General features: G+C 39.1%; 1 protein-coding gene across 2 annotated transcripts; it reads left to right on the top strand.

Moving 5' to 3' along the window:
- The first annotated feature begins 645 nt into the window (after nucleotides 1–645).
- On the top strand, nucleotides 646–5,704 carry otpa (orthopedia homeobox a). Of its 2 annotated transcripts, none has more exons than XM_047373012.1 (3): nucleotides 646–849; nucleotides 1,313–1,728; nucleotides 4,312–5,704. In XM_047373012.1, the coding sequence occupies exons 1-3, from the start codon at nucleotides 774–776 to the stop codon at nucleotides 4,831–4,833; spliced, it is 1,014 nt and encodes a 337-aa protein (XP_047228968.1). In that variant the 5' UTR covers nucleotides 646–773; the 3' UTR covers nucleotides 4,834–5,704. The 2 variants fall into 2 exon arrangements, with proteins under 2 accessions (XP_047228968.1, XP_047228969.1); XM_047373013.1 differs by having other exon boundaries at nucleotides 653–810.
- The last annotated feature ends 17,749 nt before the right edge of the window (nucleotides 5,705–23,453 follow it).

The following is a 23,453-nucleotide window of genomic DNA, read 5'->3' as shown; positions in this document are numbered from 1 at the left end:
TCTAACCTATATGCCTAGGTGGGATTTGTTTCCAAAAGTAATTAGCAAATGTTCGAATGAGACATCTACTGACCATTAAATAAACATGGTTAAAATGAGATGTTTATGTTTTATGCTCTCCAAAATTCCTTTTTACAGTGTATCAAGTTGTTTTTTGCGTGAAACAAACGTCAATGAAATCAGCTCCGGTCTACACATGTCATAAAACGGAACAAAGTCAGGTTTATGTTGAAATATTTAATACATGTGGCTCTCCTTCAAATGAAAAACTCCAACCCTTGTTCCAGTAGCTCACAATAAAAACAAGCGACAAACGCGCAATTAAACGTCCAACATTCCTTAAACGGGTCGAACCTTGACATCAGATATTAAATCACGTTATTTTATTGGCTGTAATTTGGAGGAGAAATCAAAGCCAATTACAGGAATGAGGAGGAATGAACTTGTGAGAAGCTGGATGAGGAGGAGGTGGGAGGTGGGTGGTATGGGATGGGGGGCAGCCGGGGGGTCCGGCGCTGAAGCTGACATGCTTTGGGCTTCGGCTCTGATTGGTCCTCGTTTGGAGGAGCTCATGGGTTCATTCCGCCGCTAAGCGCCTCCCCGTTCCTCTAAACTACATTATAATGCAACGAGCCTCCCTTTTAACCACAAACCGAATTTGCTTTCATTTAGGCTATATATTTTTCTTAAATAGGTTAAAGTCATAGAGATTTTTTTCATTTTTTATTTTTTTTCGTGTGTGGGAATAGCATTTCGCCCTGGAGCGGTGCGCAATGCTTTCTCATGCCGACCTCCTGGATGCTCGCCTCGGTGAGTTATCGTCACCAAACTCCGGTCTCCAACTCTACTGTAAGCTGGGGGAACTTCTAATCTTAAATCAAGCTCAGAAAATTGTCCAATTTGCTCCTTATATTGTCTTAATGTGGCTGAATAGAGCTAAATTCGCCTAATTCATTGGAAAAGTAATTATTATTATTATATTACGCGATAATTTGATTTAACAATTTTCTAAGATCTCAATGTGCTCGAATTGAATGAAGACTATTTAAGGAGCAGATTGCAGTGTGCTTTCTAAAAAGCAGATAGACCTTGCTTTTTAATTCTTGTATTTGTGTTGGATTGTTTAATGCATGCGTTTGACTCTGCTTTATCAGTAAAATAATGCTTCAATTCTTCATAATCCAACATTATCTTCTGTAATGTATCATATTTCTTACGTGCATATTCATGTTTCCCTAACCATGCCGTTGTTTTTCACCACAGAAGGGGTTTCACAGTGCAAATCTCACCTGCTTTGCTTGTTCATGTGCAGGGATGAAGGATGCTGCAGCGGAGCTCCTGGGCCACAGGGAGGCTCTGAAATGCAGGCTCGGCGGCGGCGGACCTGACCCGGGACACTCCGGGGAGCTCGGCCCCGGTCCGGACGGCGTGGAGGGAGCTACGATGCTCCCCGGTGACGACATCAGCAGCGGCGCCGGATCCAACCCGGTGCAGGTGAACAGCAAGGAGCAGGAGAAGCAGCAGCAACAGCAACAGAACAACAGCAGCGGAAGCAACCCAAACCAGTCCGGAGGGCAGCAAAGCCAGAAGCAGAAGCGGCACCGGACCCGCTTCACCCCGGCGCAGCTCAACGAGCTGGAGCGCAGCTTCGCCAAAACGCACTACCCAGATATCTTCATGCGGGAGGAGCTGGCTCTGAGGATCGGCCTGACGGAGTCCAGAGTGCAGGTGGGCCCGATTGACACTCGATTTTACTGTAAATTTCTGGAAATTGAAGCCTTAAACAGACAGAATTTATTAGCTGAGTGGGGCAAAAACAGGCGCTATTATTAATATTTTAATAGATAGTAAATGCTTGTTTAGGGCGTTTCATTAATGAAAATTAAAAACTATAATAAAATCCTGAACAGAACAGCTATTTCTGCATGTTATCTATCCGACCCAATGAAAAAGAGGCTTCCATTCTAATGTTGTCTCATCGCGTTGATTCACAGGAGGGGGTAATTAAAGTCAAAAGATTTATTTGCTGATGGCCGCAGCAGAAAAAAAAAAAATCCTCCAGAGTAAATTTGAACAAAACAATAAAAAATAAAAAAACGAGAACAAAAAACGTTTTATTGGATCCAACTGGTGACAGCAAAACTCGGATCTAGTCACCGCGTTCCTTCACAACAGGAAATACGTAATGTCATCTGAAGGACTTCTTTTTTTTATAGGAATCGAAACACAAACAAACAAACAAACCCATAAATAAACAATCAAATAAAATGTATAGGCTATTCACAAATATAATAAAAAAATATATACTAAGATCATTGCTTATAATTCAGCCAGTGGCGTTAAAGTTAGGATTTGTTTCCTTCACTATAAAATAAACATCGAAGATGCGCACACCGTGTGGATGCGCAGGTTTAATTCCTGCAGTTTAGAATATTACTGATAATAATAATGATAACATGCTTATAACAATGATGTCTTATTGACGTTTTGCCAGTGCAGCAGGTGATAAAATATGTTTTTCTTTTATACACCAGGATCCTTTTAAGAAGATTTGTTTTACTAGCCGGTTATAATATTAATTAATAGCTATCGCTGTTGGTTGTTGTGGTTATTGTGGCCGCACAGATTTTAATATTGCAATTTAATACGTGTGATAAAAATGATAATAATGATGATATTAATAATAACAATGTCAAATTTACGATATAAAGTAGATATTTACGTTTAGAACATAACTTATTTATTTATGCATTACAAATAAATTTTTTAGACAAGGAGCTTTTCGCAGAGGCACTACATCCTGCTTCGTAAAAAGTTATTCTTTATTAAAATCAAAAGTTGTGCTTTCTAACCATAAACAAACCATTATTTTACACGTATTTCCTTAAGCAAATTGCAATGGAGAAGCGTCCCTGCCATTCATTCAGCCTAAGTAAGATTGGCCTTCATTTCCTGCCCATCCCGTATAATGGATCTACAGGGACCCAAACACTGATAGCAGCTTTATTGCAGTCATTTAATGGCCTCTGATCAAGCCATATTAGCTTTCAGCAGTCCTGAATTTATGTCATGCTTAAAGCTACTTTATATATTTGCCTACATACTATCTGCATTGCTTTTTATCCCCCTCAGCATTTTGACTTTAGTGGCGTACTCTTACATCGACTCTGCACCGATCCAGAGTGAAAAAAACACGCACAGTGCAATTGAACTTTAGCTGCTCCCATGTGGAATAATACTCTAATAATCATTATTATCATTGCATGGGCCCATTCAGTTTCTGGATCATTTGCATAAAATGAGAATTAGTGAAATGATGCTGATCCGCTCTTATGATCCGGCTCAGAATGAGGAAGGTGCACCGCGCCTTTAGCGATGGGCCTGTCAGCGCTCTGCACGTCTTAATGCCGGAGCTCTGCACAGACAGCACAGCGCTCTGTCTTTCCAGACCCAATGAGAGATTGCGTTTTCTTTTTGCCACGCCGAAGTGTAATGCATTTCAGGCCGGATTTCACGGCTGGCTTCGCCGGGAGCGAGATGGTCCCGTTCTTATTACCGCGGCCCGCTTTCTCAAGCAAATCTCCACATTAATCACAGACGGCTGCTGCTTTCAGGAACCCAAGGGCTGCGGGAATACAGAGCAAACTATTGATCTCACATGGAATATTGTCTTTGTTGGAGGCGAGCGTGGGTTGGAAATCAGCTGCAGCCAAAATAACAATTCAAGCTCTAGTTTTTGTTCTTATAAATCCATTTTATTGTTTCATTTTTTTTTTTTAGAAGTATTTTTTATTTGTATATCTTTGTATTTTGTTTGGCTGAAATTTATATATATATATATATATATATATATATATATATATATATATATTTTTTTTTTTTTAATATATATATATATATATATATATAAATATATATATATTTATATATATTTATATATATATATATATATATATATATATATATAAATATATATATATATATATATATTTATATATATAGGTCTACAATATAGTTTACTGTGTAACTCCAATACACAATATTTACCAGGTTGAGATCGTACTCTGTTATTTTTGCTTGATAACACGTAATAATCTATCGCATTTCATAAGAGGCAGTCAGCACAAGAGACGAAATGGCCACGCGTGGGTACAAAATGGGGGACAGAATTGGTGAATTGACCCGGAGCCGTGTTTCCATCCAGCTGACTTATTGCTGCATGTTGCATTATATTGATGACACACTGATGTCATGGCAACATGACCTGTCAATGCACCATCTCCACCTGACTCATCGCCTGTCTGTCCGCAGGTCTGGTTCCAGAACCGACGCGCTAAGTGGAAGAAGCGCAAGAAGACCACCAACGTGTTCAGAGCACCGGGAACGCTCCTGCCCACGCACCACGGCCTTCCCCAGTTTCCGTCCGCGGCGGCCGCAGCGGCGGCCATGGGCGACAGCCTCTGCTCCTTCCACGCCAACGACACCCGTTGGGCCACGGCGGGGATGCCTGGCGTGTCTCAGCTGCAGCTACCGCCCGCTCTGGGCCGCCAACAGGCCATGGCGCAGTCCCTGTCCCAGTGCAGCCTCGGCGCGGGGCCGCCGCCCAACTCCATGGGTCTGTCCAATATGTCGTCCAACGGCTCCGGGCTGCAGTCGCACCTCTACCAGCCCACTTTCCCCGGAATGGTGCCCGCGTCTCTCTCCGGCCCGACCAACGTGACCGGCTCGCCTCAGCTGTGTAGCTCCCCGGACAATGACGTCTGGAGAGGGACGAGCATCGCGTCGCTGCGCCGCAAAGCGCTGGAGCACACAGTGTCCATGAGCTTCACTTAGTGCCGGGGCTGCTGGGAGAAGAGATTTTCTTTCTGCATTTAGTTCTCTTGCATTCAGCCGGAAAAAAACAAAACCAGGATACTTCTTCATCCGCAGGCACCTGGCTCCTTATTTTTCCTCCACAAATACGAGGAGAAGAGACGCTCTCCATCATGCCTGCCGGCCTTTTATCAACCACGGGGCTGGTTCCGTTTAAAGCTATAATTTATTATTTCGCATGTGGCCTCTGTCTATTTATTTGTCTATTTAAATTAACTTATTGGTTTGTTGGGTATTTATTTGGGCACGGGCTCTCGGTGACATTCGCTCGCTCTGTGACTGATTGTTTCTGGGGAAACCTCCTGGAGATGCTTCAGAACACAACAAGGTTGCAGATTTCACTTTTCCTCCTGCTGCCAAAGGGCCAAAGGGGTTGCACACTGAAAGTGCCAAAGCAAAAGCAATTGCTCGGAGGTTTCAAAGACTGAGAACTAAAAGTCATCTACTACCAGGAGAGAGAAATGATCTGATCTATCAGGATTTAGGACAACCTGGAGAATACCTTGACTGCATGTGCTGTCAAAAGCAAAATATAATAATGACAATAATAATAATAATAACGATAAATTAAAAATACAATAAAGGAGGGGGATACTTTAAAGTAAGACGTGGAAGCTGACTTAACTATAACCTGTTCTATAGGATGTTTTTTGTGTAGCGGAAGCACTCTTGTTCCCATTTGGTCAGTTTGTGATAACCTATGTTTCCAGAACTCTGTCTGTGCTTATGATCAAATATGCCTTTCTTTAATGTTGGAACCTTTTTGTTTCATGGACATGTTTATATCAATTCAGTGTAAATGAGCCAATAAAAACCATTTTCAATAACGTCACATCATGGATCAACCCTCCTTTCTTGAAGTACCTAAGCTCAAAAATTTGCCTAACACTCAGAAAGATAAAAAGGTGAAAATATGCGAAAGATCAGAAATATTCTGCCTTTTTATGTTTTAACATTGTTCAGATTCTTAATCAAATTTAAACAAAATTCTTTGGATCTTCCTCATATGCATCTTATTCCTTCGTCTTTATTTTATGTTCTGTTGAAATGTTACATGTAGCCAACTCAGTGGTGGTTTTTTCATGAAAGTGGCCCTGGGCGAGCCCTGCTTCTGTACCCCCGACAGCCACCACTTCCCATACACAAAACATACATAAGAATCCCATTACAATTTCCCATTGTAGTAGACAAATTCCAACTTATTTGTAAAATGTAGCCTACTTATGCAGCTAGGTAAATTCTTACAAATTAAGACAATCTGTGTTGTTACATGTTAGTAATAAACTAAAAACAATAGTTGGTTTCTGTTTAAATGTTATTAAAATAATGCTAAACCTCTTAAATCTGTTCTTCAAGGCTGACATGTAAACTTTTCCCCCGACAACCATAGCCAACATGTTCCATTAATTGGTAATGACTGCCTCAGAGTTGAAAAGCTCAGCTTTCTAATAGGTTTTACTTTAGCATTAGCACTGTGGCTAAACTGTTTAAATCTGAATCAAACTTAAATTCTCATCCCAACAAAGAAACGTTCTCAAGTTCAAAATCCTTTGCCGGTTCTTAACTTTTACTGAGCATATATATTCATTCATGGGACCCAAATGAGCAATTCTGGCAATATCAGGCTGTCATATTCAACCCTCATTAGCACCAATGTTACAAATAAACAGAGGAAAAGAGAAACTAGTACCTGATATGCTGCAAAGCCAAAATCAACAATTAAATCCTTCATTCAGCGTTCAAACACTTCATATAAAAGTCTAATAACAGGCTTATGATACAGTATAATCTCTGAGGCCATGTTTATCTTGCTATCCTTTTATGATATTTTCTCTCGTGCTGCGTGTGTTTTGGATAATTATAAGTTAATTTAATTGTCATTCACCAGCATTCATTTATGTTAAGGCTAATTAATTTACCATGATTGCCTCTATACGCTCACAGTTTCTCTGTAGTAGACAATATGTAATATTTACTTACCAATAAATAAAAAATAATATAACAATAAAAAATACCTACTTAAAAAGTAACTGATGTGTCTCACACACACACACACACACACACACACACACACACACACACGTGTTTTACTCTCTTTATGAGGACTTTTCAGTTACTTCCATTGAACGGAATTTGGAAAAGTGAGGACCAAGAAAACATCCTCACTTTGTCAAAATGTCCTCACTTTGCGATAAAAATACGAAAAATGGTTCTCACTCAGCAACAAGTACAAGAACACACACACACACACACACACACACACACACACACACACACACACAAAAAAAAGCCTGCCTAGTGGTGAAATGGTTAGCATTGTTGCCTTACAGGAAGAAGGTCTGGGGTTTGAATCTTTCCGCAGGGAGTTTTCATTTTCTCCCCAGGGTACTCTTGAAGTACTCCTACAGTCCATAAACATGACTGCTAGGTTTACTGGTTTTCTAAGTGGCCAATAAATGTGTGCATTAATGAGTGTTTGTCCTGGGTGTTTCTGTGTTTTCCTGTGTTGGACTAGTGACCTTTCCAGGGTGTACCCCGTGTTGGGAGCCACAGCCATGGAAACAACATTAAAACTCCGGTACAAACTTTTCTGGAACTTTCAAAATAAATTGCATTTAACTGACTTCCAGCAACTGAGGACTTCCCATGATGCCAATGCCCGCATAAAACCCCCCACTTCTCCCACAAGTCTTTCTCTTCCACGCTGGTGATCATCTTGATAGGAGGGGAAACAAGCGCGCTAATGTCTCTTTGCTGGCAAACAGACATAAACTCTTCAACTGGATCCAAGGGTGTCATAAGATCATGCGATCATATGCACAAGATAAGTAGAAATAAATCCCTGTTCATGATTTTCATTCATGAACGGGGTAATCAAGGTACAAGCATTGCTTGACTGTTCTCTCTGAGATCTGCAGAAGCGAACTGTTTCCAGAGAGTTCCCAGCACGAGGCCGAGTGCAGCAGTTTCCCAAGGAAGGACAACGGAGACCGCATTACGGCAGTTAACGTACAGTGTGGTCAGCGGACAGAACGGGCCGCCAAGTCACTGCTCCGGAGGTTAGCTGGCAGCTAAATGCTTCGTTCACGGAGCTCTCTTCAAACTTCGTTGTCGCCCGGACAACTCCTCAGCATGGTTCATACGAGGTTAGGTTTTGGGCAGAGAGATAGAAGTAATAGTGAAAGATTAATGATCTAAACCTTTTTCATTTTATGAAGTTTGGTTTTGTTTGTGTTGAACTCTGCTATCTTGGTGGTAGCAGGCTATCGGCTCAGCACGTGCTCAGTTTTGTGTTCTGTGTTTGTGTGTTTTTAAAGTTAAGACAAACTTTACTTGAAGGGTGATTTTAAACACTGAAGATTGATCATAACGCGCTGTTTGCGCTTATGCATTTTAACCCTTTTATTGACGGTATTCTAAAGGTGTGTTTGAATCTGGTGCTAAGCTATCAGCTTCTTTTGTTAGCTTTAACTGCTAACCGGTAAGAACACATGCTTGCTACTAAAGAGTATTTAACAGAAAGGTTGTTAGTTTTCAAGCTAGTAAATAATAGTCTCTAAACATTATTTTGCTAAATATGATAATAAGTAAACACCATTAAGCCCCATTTCTCTAGAAAGATTTGGCTCTTTTCCAAAATATTCCCTTAATAATATTTCTTCAAATATTATTTTAATAAATAAAGGCAGTTAATGAGACACCGTTGAGAATTAGTCATCCAGAAGGTTGATTTTATCCAGCAGATCATTCTTAAAACATTATTTTATTAAAATAACATTTTACCTGATCTTGCATTGTGAATGGTTGTCTAAACGTTTGCTGATTATTGCCTAAGTTGGTTCCAAGACTAACTTAACTTCATTTCCAGATTCTTCAAGATAATCCTTGGTTCTCAAACATAAATATTGCATGGTAATGTTACATCCCTCTTTTGGTCATGATTTCCAATCATCTTTAAACAACTTGTTTATATTGTACATAGCCCATTAGTCTTCCTTATTCTTTAATTCTGCTTGGTAGTTTAGTCGGATTGTTTTAGCATAGTAAAGAGTTTGTTGATCGAAATATGTTTGACTTTGAGTTGACTTATTTTTGTTAATAAATTCTTGTATTTTAAGAAATTGTGTGAATTCATTCCATGTGTGTGCAGAGTTTATGCTGTTCAATAATGTCAGAGCTCGTCTCACACCTTTCTATTTTGTCCTAATACCATCGACTTACTGGGCTGGTATTCGCAGGACAACCCTTAACAGACAGAAATATTATTTGATAAAATATTAAAATATTAATATTAAATATTAAATAATATTCTCAGATTCATAATCACAACACCCGTTTCCCACCCGATGACCACTGGAAATAGGCACCAGCATCCCCCAACCCCCAGCCTGGGTATAGATAATGGAAGGATGGATAAATAAATGACAAAAGGATCAAACATCTGCCACATGTTTTCTTATTTCTCTGAATGCAAAAATGTAATTTTCACAAATTCGACAACAGATATAGATGTAAAATCTAGATATATTAGATATAATTAGGAATGAAAAACAATTTTTACCTGGTACCACTGTAGCAGTTAATAACCTACGTTAGACATTAATGAACAGAAATGATCTGTATTTTTATCATTCTTATCATCTGATGAAAGTTCCAGCTGAAGAATTACTTATTTGCCTAACCCATGAAACAAATTTCATCTGAGATTTAAAGAAGCAAGGAGATTCAGCATTACTAAAATGATTTCACCTCAGTCAGGAGGTTTATGGAAAGAACATAAGAGAACAAAAATGAATGAAATCAAAAATAAGTGTTATTATAAATCACACTCATGTCTATTTCCTAATTTTTTAATGAAGAAAAAGAAACACAATGCAATAATAAAACAAAGGCGCTAGCACAAATTCTGCAGACTAGTCTACTGCTGCAAAGAAAAAGAGGAAAGTTGTTTGAATAAGATACTGAACTGATTCACAATCTAGCATGTATTATTAATTTGAGTGGGAGAGCCTGCGAATAGAAAAAAAAAGGAAGGAAGGATTTCACCCTCACAACGTAAATTCTCCAGCAGCAGAAAATCACCTCTACAGTAGCCCAGATCTTGCTGTGTTACCTCTGAGTGAACCGGCTTGGTTCTCTGAACCCGCAGTTCCTCTATGGAGCTAAATTAGCGACATCTTACACTGACATTAAAAAGAGAGTTGGCATTCTGAAATCAAACAGTGTAAAATTAAACACTGTAAAATCACATGACTTAGCCAGTAATGCTATGAGGCTAACCAAATAAATTTAATATTTATTGATCTTGAGCTTTTTTGTATTTCCTGGGTTAGGGTTAGATTCATAGCAAGATACATGTTTAACGCCTGGTATACACTGTGCATTTTCAAAAATTGTATAGGACTTGAACATGTCACACTGTATTATCTGGATGATTCAAATCCGTGTCACACAACAGAATGGAAAATGCCGCAATGCAAGACTTGCTGCTGCCGCAAAAACGAACCAGAAAGGTCTGACTGAGATACCACTTCTACAAAAACATCAAGTTATGAGTTTTATTGTGTTAATTCTGAAAGTGGGACTCTAAAAAGAAGAAGTGGAGGAAGGACAAGGTTAGGATTAAGGTTAGCCAGATGGTTAAAGCTTGGGGACAAATGGGTCTTCCAAATGGAAAATGGCCCGTGGGATATCATCGATTTAGTTACAAAATGGCTTAAGGACAACAAAATCAGTGTTTTGGTGTTTCCATCAGAAAGTTTTGATCTTGGTTTCATAGAAAACTTGGTTTGTGAGAGCAAGCTAGCTTATAAGTTTTATCAGATGTTTCATTTATATCCTACCAACAGGTAAAACTGCAGGTAAAATGTTTATTTATTATTATATTTTGTTTGTAAAACAAAATCCTGTCTTTCTTTGTTCTGAGCTGCAGATACATGTTGACTTTATAAATCCTTCATTGCATCTAAAGTCTGATTTCATCACAGAGAAAGAACTGCTAGAGGGGCGTGGAGGTACGCGATAAAGATTTGTTTGCAGTCCAGCGACAGATGTGAAATAATATTATATAAAATGTAATAATTTGTTTCACTATCAACCAGGTTAATTAGTTTGTGGAAACGGGTAACCAATTTTTTATTGGGTAATTTGTCACACAACAACGAGGCAGCCAATCAGTGACCCTGCTGTTGGTGGGATCATTTCTCCCAGAATGCTGTGCAGCGAGTGTGTCGCAGAAAATGTGAACTTGAGCCAATGTTTACCTCCTACTTATTCCACATAAATAAATGAAATCAGTCAATAAACCATCCAAGGGTGAATATGGCTCTCTCTATCCAGGATTATGAATGAGAGCTCATTAATTTTCCTGCATGTGAGGTTATGTGTCTGTGTTAGACAGACAGGTTAGGTGTTTTTTCTGTGCATATTTTTGTGCCCATAGAGCGAATGTTAAATTTTGTACATTTGTAACGCCTCTGAATATCAATAGGGGTTCATGTATTTGTAATTTAAATTACAAATGAACAATAATAGTTTGACGTTTTCTTGTTAGAAGATTAATACAAATCTGTCCAGTAAGAGTAAAGGTGAGGGCATGATGTTATTTGAGTCCACGACTATGTCCTTGTTGCATGCATTACAGTGCGTTGCAAAGTATTCATTCCCCAAAAACATTCCCAGATTTTGTCCCTTTTCAACCACAAATTTTTCTTTTCTAAATAAAAAAACTCCTTCACTCTGATTCCCTTAAATAAAATCACATATTGACTTTAGAAGGTCACAAAACAATATATCAACCTTAAATTATCTCACAGAGCACTCAAATGTGCTATGAGTCCTGTCTGCAGTTTTCCACAAGCCATATAAAAGACAGAGGAAGAAGGTGAGATTGTCATGACCAACAGCTGTTTTGTGTTCTGTTGATTGTACTCATTTGGCTTTCATGTCATTTATTCCATCCCCACTGTCTTTAAATTCCTGGTTTTTGTTTGCCGGATTTACTTCACTGTCGCACATGTTCTGGTTTCCAAGTTTCCTGTAAGTTTATCATTATCTTCATTAAAATATTCATTTACCGTTATGGTTTGGTCCCCAACCACCGCAAACCATGGCAGAGATAAGACAAAAATGTAACTAATTAGCCGACATGCAAAACACTATGGGTGACGGAAAACTAACTGCACGTACCTCTGATCACAAAAATCCCAGTGGTGGTGGCAGCATAAATCCATGGGGGTTTCACAGGCTCAGGATGCCCTCAGTAATTGAGGTCCCTGCTTTAGGGGGAACCCATAGACTGTTGCTTTCAGCTAAAGACCCTTGAGTACATCTCCTTAAACACCACCAGAATTTATCACAATAAATACGCATCTCAAGGGAAAAAAAAGCCCAGCATTGTCAGATCTTGTATTGTTGTATTTATTGTCAAAAAGAAAAAATTCTCATCAGATAGAGTAATAAGAAAGGTTTGACAAAGGGAGCCCAGGAAAGCAGTGCCTTAGCACGATAGAACCTCTACCATGTGTTAAAGATAGGCTGGTCATGGCCTGACAGACTTTTACCAAATCATTTCTTCTCAGCACCACATCCTACACTCAGCATTACAGGTACTGAATTTTGGAAACATGTGAATCGTGTTTCAAAGTATAAATGGGTATTTCTAAATGTTCTGTGACTGCCTTAAGACAGAAATGCCTTTCTGATGCTCTCAAGCAGATGTATTGTCTCCTGGATTGTGAGAAAGATACCTCAAAGTATAAGCCTCTCATGTAATAATATTTCACAAGTTAATTTCATGACCTTTCAAAATCAACAACAGCATTTTTAATTTTAGTCTTTTTTCATACTGTAGAGTGCCTTCTCCAAATGTGCTATAATATTGTTTTTTCTCAAAAACAATATTATAGCACAAAAACCTAGAAAATAGCAGTCATTTGTGTCTCCTTTTTTTAACAACCCAAAGGCATTTGTTGTAGTTTTTAACTAAGCCGCAAACCTGTTGTCCTGAGGAATCCTACATTCTGTGTTTTTGCAAAGATTTTGCAAATCTCTCTAGCTCCGTCAGATTTGATGGCCTATTGGCATGGACCTTAGTCTTCAGTTCATTCCACTTTTGTGGAAGTCATTTTGGTCATCTTTCTTCATGTTCCCTTCCACCTTGACATGATTTGCAGCTTCAGATGCACTGAAGCCACTACCTCCATTTCACTGTGAGGACGGTGGGTTTTAGGTCATAGGCCTCTCCCGTCTAAACTTTGCATTTGACTAGGGGATTTGAAACTGTGGTTGCTCTTCCATGGAAACCTCTTCCATGAAGCTCTACAGACTGTTCTTGAGATAATCTTAAGGCTACATGAAGTTTGGAGGTCTGTAGCTACTGGCTCTGCAGAAAGTTGCTGATCTCTGTTAGAAAAAGTCAATGTCAGAAAATCCAATCATACGGATAGAGTCCAAGTCAAAATGGCTTAAGGGCAACAGAGTAATTTTGCTGCCCTTAAGCCATTAGGACAACATTAGGAATATTCAGCAGTGAGGACATTTCATGACTGGATTTATTGCACAAGCGGAATTCGCTGAGCTCCTGAGAGCAACTCATTCTTTCACAAATGTTTGTAGAAAAAGTCAGCACGACACTGAATTTTGGAAATACTCAAGTATTTGGTGTTTGCAGCAAGATGCTGCATATTTTCTATAAGTCTGTTGTGGAGAATATCATCATCTGCTGGAGAAGCAGCATCAGAACCAGGGACTTAAAAAAGCTCAACAAGCTGATAAAGAAGGCTGGCTCTGTTCTGGGGACTCCTCTGGAACCTCTGGAGATAATTGTGCAAAGAAGGATTCTTCATAAAATGAAGAACATTATGGAGAACTCTGAGCATCCTCTTCATGAGACTGTCCTACAACAACAGAGTGTCTTCAGTCAGAGGCTTCTTCAGATCTGCTGTAAGATGGAGCGCTACAGGAGATCCTTCCTGCCCACAGCCATCAGCATCTACAACGGCTCTTTGAGGAAACCTACATAATGAGCTACAACAACATTTAATTTCCCTTTGGAATTAATAAAGTATTTTTGAATTGAATTTGAAAATTATGAAGTTATAGCTCTACTTCTGACCAAACCCCAGGCAAGTCACATCTAACAACAATGAGATTTAAGTGCATACTCCACACCTCCGTGGCTTTTGATGTGTTTCAGTGATTGCATTGCATCAACACAAAAATGACTGGGTTAGTTGTGAAAACATTTTTGGTCATTTTTCTGTCTGGATAAATGGATTTCAAGAAAGGGTGCTGGTTCCTTTTGTCCTTTGCTGTTTAGGGTTCATCATGGAACCATCTGCCATTGGATGTTTTAAACCGACTGTGCATCGATTTGTACCCACTGATTCGTGGGCCTATAAATCAATTTATTTACTTTGCAAGATTTAAAGAAATGTATGTGGGTAGGGCACCAGAACTGGCTCTAGCCCAGGGGCCCGCATCCTCCAGAATCTGGCCCCTGAGTTTATGTTTAATTTTGTTAGGAATATTGCTGGGGTTGGTAGGCTGGATTTTTTCTTTTGTTTTTGGCATGATTATTTTCTCAAATATAATATAATATAACAATACAAAAAAGTGTTTTTTTGTTGTTGTTTTTTTTTTAGTTTGCCCCACAAATCAGGCTCTGAGGGGAAAAAAGCACCTGCCTCTTTAAAGCCGGTTTATCAATACTACCAATAAAACAGATCTAATCCTAGGAGTTTCAGTAGGCACTTTTGAGGGTTTCACGTCCATGTTATAAGTTCAATTTAATGGGAACTTTAATCTTATTTGACAGTCAGAGTCTCGGGTGTCTCTGTGATTGTTATTCCAGATGGTGCTGAGAAGATTCCATTTGCAGGTTTTATTAATTTTTGTTTAAAACGCAGGGCCTTGCCGATCCTGTCTTTGTCTTCTCGTGATGAGGCTGACTGACATCTCGCTGCTCCCTCCATTTGTCATTGTTTGAAAAAGTCTTAATTGTATTACATGCAAATGAAGAGATTTGATTTTTGCCTATTATCTATTCATAAGAGAAAATGAACAGAACATTAGTGGGTCACTAAATGATGGAGGGAGGGAGGCGTGAGAGATGAGACGGTGATGATCAGTTAGGCTCTACAGAGGGAAAGAGACCTGGCAGCTCTATGTTGTCATGGTGTGTCATCTAAGTTTTGGTAGTTAGAAATAATCCCTCCACCCTCCTGCGGAGACTGTACCGGTATGAGCGTTTGTAATACCGCAGGTCAGGGCTTATAATTAACCCATGATGACTGAAACACAGCGATTACAGTCATGCTCATGTGACAAATCAAAGTGACAGAAGCTGGAATACACTCTCTCCCTGGTCAGCGTATGAACGAAATTTAATGCCACATATATTCTAATCAACTGCACATCCTGTTTTTGTTCTACCTCCTGCTTTAAGTAGACTTTAGAGACTGACATTTCTTCCATGCTTCTTAATTAACTTCAAGCTCAGTCAGTTTGGATGGAGAGCATCTGTGTACATCAAGTGTTAGGTCTTGCCACTGATTGTTCTTTAGATTTAGGTCTGGACTTTAACTAGGCCATTTAAAAAAACAATATGCTTTCATATTATCCATTTCATTTAAGATCCAGCTGAATGTTTAGATTCGTCATACTTCTGGAAGGTGAACCCAGGCCTACACTCAAGCCCCCCTATGATTGTGCCAACACCATGGTTCCATGGTTCAGTATAAGGATGGTGCATCCAGAGGTGTATGCAATGTTAACTTTCTGCCCCACAAAGGCTTTTGGGTGGAAGCTCGAAAGAATATTTTGGGTTGTGTATCCCCTATAGTTTGTTTGCAAATGTCATGTCCTATTATTTTCATTCAGAATCACAATTCTAAGTAAATAGTTAAACATTGTCCTGTTGACATATTCTGCCACCTGAGCTGTGGATCTTTGCAGCTCCTCAGGGGCTACCATGGGCCTCTTGGCTGCTTCTCTGATTACTGCTCTCCCTACTCCAGCCTGTCAGTTTAGGTGGACATCCATAGGCCATGTTGTCTTATAACCTAACGCAGCTTTGAATGTCTCCATAACTTTCTCTCTGACCTGAATGGCCCCTCCTTTTTCTTCATGAATCTATTTGTTCACTATGTATGTTACTATGTATGTATATGCAGGTAAACAGTGTTTTTCCTAAAAGAAGGACATGGTTGAATTGTGCAAATATGTATGGTATCAATCTGGGCACTCTGACTGTTAAGTGTTCATCAGAGAGACAGCCGGGGGGAAGAAACTGTCTCTGTGATGGCTGGTTTTTGCAAATAGAGCTCTGAAGTGCTGATGAGAAGTTAAAAGTAAATAATTTGTGTCCAGGATGTGTGGGATCGGCAGCTCGGTTGAAGGTTGTACTTCTTGAGTTGACTTCAGGAAGTACAGTCTCTGCTCCACCTGAACACTGTCCATGTGTGAGGACCACCTCAGGTCCCCAGAAACGTGTTTCCTAGGAACTGGAAGTGATCAACAGCAGACACACTATTGTTGTGGATGGTGAGGGGAGGGAGTATGGGGTGTGATCTCCGGAAGTCCACCACCATCTCCACTGTCTTGAGTGGGTTAAGCTCCAGTTAGTTCTGACCGCAACAGTGGAGCAGTCGATCCACCTCCTGTCTGTATGCAGACTCATTACTGTCCTGGATCAGTCTAATAACAGTGGTGTACTCTTCAAACTTCTGGAGTTTCACAGACAAATCCGCTGAGCTGCAGTGATTTGTGTACAGAGAGGAGTGGGGAGAGATGACACCCTGGGGGGAGCTGGTGCTGATGGTTCTTGTGTGGGAGAAGATGCTCCCCAGTCTCACCTTCTGCTGCAGGTCAGTCTGGATGCTGGTGATCCCCTGACAGGTAGAGGCCAGCACTGTGAGCTGGTTGAGCTTCTGGTCGAGGATATCTGGGTTGATGGTGTTGAAGGCTGAGCTTAGATCCACAAACATGATCCTGACATACGTCTTTGGGTGATCGAGGTGGTGCAGGATGAAGTAAAGTCCCAGACTGACTGCATCATCTGCCAACCTGTTTGCCTGTTTGCGTTTGAAGCATGCTCCACCAATAAATGCTGCCATACTGTTTAGTAATGTATTTGTAAAAAAAAAGCTGAAACCAAAATAAAATAATTCCTCCACTTCACAGTTGTACACTACTTGTTGTTGGTCAACCACATAAAACCCCAATAAAATAAATTTTAACCTTTTTAACCTAATAGTGCCAGTGCTGCTCTGAGACCTGAGGTCTGAGTGGAGCCAGAGGCCACACCAGGTAAAGCAGAACACAGTGAAATCCTGATGGAAAGGGACAGTGAAAGGTGTTGGCAAGGAATGAGACCCTTTCTGCTGCAAGGCTCTGCACCGCAGCTTAGGAGGATGCGTGTTTCTGAATGCTGTTGTTGGTCCATTGTTAAATTACAGCCTAATTCCTCTTCCATCATCGTAACCATTTGTTTTCTTTCCTGGCCCAGAGGACTGGGGGATGCGTTCAGGCACTATATTAGAAAAAGAGTGAGCAGACGGACTTTTATTCTGTCTTATTGTAGCTCCTGGTTGGCCTATAATGCTGTGAATGTAGCGATGGATATTGGATCATGACTTCAGCGCTTAGAGAGTTTCTGGCATTGGTAATATTTGACACCGCATCTCCTCTACCCATCCACTGATTCCCTCTTCAGTTCTTAGCTCCCTTTATAAATTGTTTTGCACTTGCTAAATTTCCTTCATTTTCGCCACCTTTTTTAGTCAATAATAGTACAAATAAATAAAAAATTACAGTCTGTCATGAAACACCACTCCATTAATGTTATCATGCAGAATTTCTGTACATAAGAACTAATGTATTTCCTTAGATGATTGTTTTATGCTCAAATTTGCTATGGGCTCAGTACATGGCTCCAGAGGCTACCAACCACAGATGGAGTGGTGTATATGTTTTTTATGCAGAACTATTTCTATTAAAACGTTCAAATATTCTATACAACAAACCCCTAGCTACCTATCCCAGATGAGAGACATAGACAACAGATGAAAGTGACATCTTCAGGCATCTGGAAATTGTAGCCAGAGATGAAGCAAACTGATGGAGGACCACAATTATCTCCCAGAAGCAGTCTGTTCTAAGTGTTGCCTTAAAATACTTTTACTGAGTTAGGGGTCAGGATTATGCGCCTCCATTTAACTCAAATTAGTTAACCTATCAGGGGCGTACAAAGCCATGACATCAACATCTGGGCTTCCCCAGATTGATGAAGGTATAGAAATCTTACTGTATGTAACCTTCTGAATATGAAGAAAGTAAGACAAAACCACTCTCTCGTTATTCTGTCACTTAGTAAATATGAAACATTTGATTAATCCTAACTGACTTAAAACAGAAAAAGTTTATTCTGATTTAATTCCAGAGAGTCAGGAAAAACAATTATGTGTCTTTTTATTGAGTGTATGTAAACGAACTGTACCTTTAAGAAATGTAATGTTTTTTTCTGGCTGTTGCTACTCAACCTTGTTAAGCTGGGCGTTGTGCTATGATTTTGTGTGTAACTATACATGCATTTTAATGGACACATTCAATTTTTTTAAATAAAATATTATTTGAGCAAGGAAAATCTATCAAGATTAAAATTAAATATTTTAATTCATGTTAATTTTTCTGCATCTACCATTTACCTATAAAACAGATGACTGTGTGGTGCTTATAACAACAAAAATACAAAAAAAAACATCTTTACTGATTCTCAAATGAAACCAGAATTCACAATTTTTTTTTTTTTCAGTTTTCTGGCTTATAGCTATATTTATTTTCAGATACATTTTAATTTTGCTTGAAATATTTTTGTAAAAAAAAAAATTACCCAAAACAGCTGACACCCCAGAGAAGAAATGCATTGGAAAAACAACCAAAAAACACCCCAAAAACAGAGGAGGGGCAGTTAATATAGATATAATGCCTTCCTAACAAACCTATACATGTTAAACTTGCTACTTGACATTATATTATGCAGCTGCTGCCAATCACTGCTGAACTGGATGTTTCAGGATAACCCAGATCAGATCAAATTTGTCATCCTGATTCTGAATAGAACAATGGATCTTTTTAGACATGATGCCTGGAAGCCAGTGAATATAAGTAGGCGAGGCAGCATTCTTCCATCTCAATAATATAGCAAGCCTGGCCCGGATGGGACCAAAGTAGCATCCAACGCTATGTTTATCTTCCTCACCCTCTAAATAGAGAAGTGAAGGATACTGAGTCAATTTTAGCTCAGTATCTTTAATTAGATTGAGATAAAGGCTTATCCTAGAAATTTGGTAAAGAAGAGCATGTCCAAAATATATGGATAAGAGTGACCCCATCATCTGACATGCCTGATCCAAACCTGGCCACGTACTGTTTTACTTCTAAAAACAGAATTAATTGTTACATTCTTAAATAGAAAAATAAAAATCACGGCTACAGTTCTCAGATGGCTGAAAGGGGCGATTTTTGCCACCAGACCGTTCCAAGTTGGAAGAATGGGAACAGGATGACCAAGTCATGATCTGTGTTACAGGAGAATAAAAAAGATTATCTTCATACATCCTGGAAAGATATTTACAAATAAAAAATCTCTTTTGCAACAACAGCCGGTGTGAAAACACAGCATCAAGGCTGCTTCAAACCTGTTGTCTTATAACTCAAATCCCATAGCAATAATGGCAAAGCACACAGTTACATTCACACAAATGATCCCTCTGCTCAGATATATGCTGGTGAGTGCAGTAAAACAAACACAGCCTCACATTTAGAACCCATTCACTTCACGTCAACCAATCCCTCTCCCTAACCCTTCTCCTCTTCCCGGGCTGCCCTTGAGCTTTTCTATTACCACATGGAAAACACCTCGCAGCCCCTGACAAGCGCGGCGGATCGACACTAAATCAGAAATCAGTGCCAGCCGAGGATCTGAGCCACCATGAAGGTCACAGGGCCCACACTGCATGTCGTCTCAATCGGGGGAGCAGAAGCAGACACGACCGGGGTGATGTGTGACTCTGGGAGTGTGCACTGTATATGCTGGTGTTACCAGGAGACACACTGACAGGAAGGGAGGCTGGAGTGGAGGAAGAAGGTCTGGATGGGGAACAAGACAGAAAAAAAGAAACAAAAAAATTGCTGATTGAGTTGAAATTGACTAAACTAAATACTTTTCTCAGCACATTTTGTGTAATGTATATGATAGATGAGGAAAGAGCTGAGAAAAACTATTAGGTATTTCATCTTCAACAGAGAATTGGTCTCTTGGTGATGTTAGGACATACTGCCATCTAGTCGTAAAATAATGAACTGCATCCGTTGTATACAATACTTACCGGACTAAAACCCGTTTTTTACTTTATATTTAAGTTTCAATTATGTTTCCTCAGTGACATGATGCCATCCCGTCACTAAAATAAACTCCCTCATAGTCATGTTCCAGCTGATCTTAGCAGGATGTTAAGTCTTTTTTAAAGCTACCGGTCAGACCTGTTTTGCAAAATTAATTATCTTTACATATTGTTTGTCATATATAGAAAAGACATGGTCAATTTCTTAATTTTTTTGGCTATTTTGTTGTAATTCTTATTATTAAAGATCAAATCTACCCTCTGAAAACAAAAACAAGCTTCATTGTCTAAACATCTTCTAATGACATCACAGAAGGCAGTTGATCAGCAACTATAAGACACAAAGTTCACAAACAGATGGAGTTTATGAACCTGAATGCTTCAGAATCTATCTTGAAATCTGTGAAAAGTCAGCTGTTCACCATAGTTTTTACTCATGCTGATTAGCCAATATCTTGAATAACACATTTTTTTCCATTAGTGTATGGTTTCTTTTAATCTATTTTTATATATATTTTGTTTTCAGGCACAATTGTTTTAAGGTTGATGTAATAGGCATTAACTGTGATTACACTTGGGCAGTCGTCTGCAACCATTACAATCCAAGGACCCATTTTTGCCCTCAGTCCAGCAGAATAAAACCACAAATATTAAATGACGTTTTGAAAAGAAAAAAACATATATTATTTTTATTAAATATCCGCTACAGTTTATTTTTCAAGAGGCACAATTATGTTTTCTGTATTTAGGCTTTTATGATAAAGAAAAACATAAAACCTTTGCAAAAAGAAAATAGATACATTATTTTCTATGGCTTGTTAATATTTGCAGAAAATTATGTAAATAAAGCAAATAGTTTCCAAACTAATTACAAGAAAAACAGATTAAAAAAAAAATATTACTGGTACTTTTAGTGTCATTCTGTTGTCAAAATTTAATGCAATTCTTCCATGAACAAACTGAAAAACTGCTAAACCCTGCAATTGCTATTATATCTATATTTAAAGACATTCATTTTTCTTTATCAATTTTAGCCAAAGTTATTAAGAGCCATTGTGGAAGGTCAGAAGAGCCACTTGTGGCTCTGGAGCCGCAGGTTGCAGACCTTTGCAAAGCCAAGATGTTTAAAAAGGTGCATTTTATAGTTTTCTTTGAAATAATTTAGCTAATCAATCAGAGTTCTAAAAATAAATAAGCTGAAACACTAATAAAGAATAAATAACAAAATAAAGACACAAATATAGAAAAACTAAGATGGGTATTGTGTAGTAGCAAAACAAATCGGACAGTCACAAAGGGTTCAGTTTTCCAGCTAAGGTGTTAAATAAATGCCCTGAAACAGATTTTTTTTCCAACAGTGTGAATTTTGTAAATATTTCTGACCAACACAATTTCTTTCATAGCCACCTCACGGTGGCATTATAAAGCATCACAGTCAGAAGGTTAGCTTTTAGTCATGTGACTTTGTGCATTGCAGGCTCCTAACAGAGGAATGGATCACAAATCCCAAGATCGCGATATGAAGTAATAGTTAAGTGCCTTGCCGCAAGAAGGTCCTGGGTTTGGCTCCCGGCCGGGGGTCTTTCTGCATGGAGTTTGCATGTTCTCCCCGTGCATGTGTGGGTTCTCACCAGGTACTCCGGCTTCCTCCCACAGTCCAAAGACATGCCTGTTAGGTTAATTGGTAACTCTAAATTGACCTTAGGTGTATGAATGAGTGTGTGCTTGGTTGTTTGTGTGTTGCCCTGCGATGAACTGGAGACCTGTCCAGGGTGTATCCTGCCTCCTGCCCATAGACTGTTGGAGATGCAATAGCTTCCCTGCAACCCACTATGGAAGAAGCGGTATAGAGGATGACTGACTGACCTTTACCACACATTTCCCTCCTCTGACTAAGACCTTGAAAAGGCCGTCCTCCTGACACTAGATTGAGCTCGAACGTTTTATTATCCCTCAGATTATGTTTGTGAGATTGTCAAAATATGCAATGTTCTTGTTCCTAAAGCTATCGTAATCTAAAACTGTTTATTTAGATTCATACCAATGCATGTCAAATAGCTTCATTTAAAAGGAATAATAATTTCCTGCTAGTAGAACGTAGTAAGCTTTTAAAATGATTCATTCAGAATCAGTTGTGATTCCATGTGTTAAACTTGAAATGTATACATGTCTTTTTATTCTTTCTTAATGGCATGTCTAGACTTTGAGAATAATTTGCTGCCAACATTCAGGAAGTTTATTCAACAAGGGGAGAGTTTCTCTTCTTGAAACTTCAACAGCAGGGTATATATAAAAAAAAGGCAGTCTCTTTTGGTCTTGAATAGATAAAGTAATGTGCCACAAACACACAGTTTTCAGTCTCCAAACTTGCAGGGTGCTGATACAGAAAGCGATGCACTAAGAAACACACACAGAATCAAGAAGAAAAGCCCAACTGGATTGATCCATGCCTGGCCAATTTGTTGAAGACTTGCTGGCACAATTCTTTTTGTTCACATTTCTACTTTTGTTACTTTAATCTTGTGTGTTTTTTCTTTTATACGCCTGTGGTAGAGACAAAACCATATTTATTGTGATTACTTTTTTCACTTTATACAGTTTGGTCCTGAAAGGAACCACCAAACATCTGAATTCTCTGCCAGAGGAAATTTTTAACTTTATTTTTCTTGCTGTATTTAGCCAAGTTTAATGAATGGGTGAACCTGGGCCTTTTTTTAAATAAAACAATACTTACAATACTTACAATAATATTAAAATAAAGGCTATTAGAAGAAAAATATGTTGTGTTCTTCCTAAAATTCTTCCATATAAGAAAATATAAATATTCAATTGAAAAAGTAATCCTAAAAAATACAATATAATGACAAAATATATCTATTTGCATCAACTCCACATCCTGTAGGGCCAAATTTGCACCATTCTTGAACTGTGGTTGGAGGGGCTACACAATTGGCCCCCTGGGCCGCACGTTGGACCCCTCTGAGTTAGAGCATTAGGCCAGTCAGACCTGTCACTAAGAGGCCAGAAAACACTGTGACAGTGACAGTTCAACAGAGCCAGTAAAGCAGGTGACAAGAACATTACATGAAGATGTTCCGCTATAGTCATAGTCAGCTGGTGTACATGATGCCACAACATACATGTTATATCAGGGGTTTATATTCAAGGAATTCAGTC

This window comes from Girardinichthys multiradiatus, chromosome 8 (assembly GCF_021462225.1).
Source record: "Girardinichthys multiradiatus isolate DD_20200921_A chromosome 8, DD_fGirMul_XY1, whole genome shotgun sequence".
NCBI classification, from domain to species: domain Eukaryota; kingdom Metazoa; phylum Chordata; class Actinopteri; order Cyprinodontiformes; family Goodeidae; genus Girardinichthys; species Girardinichthys multiradiatus.
This window is presented reverse-complemented; position numbering and strand designations above follow the sequence as displayed.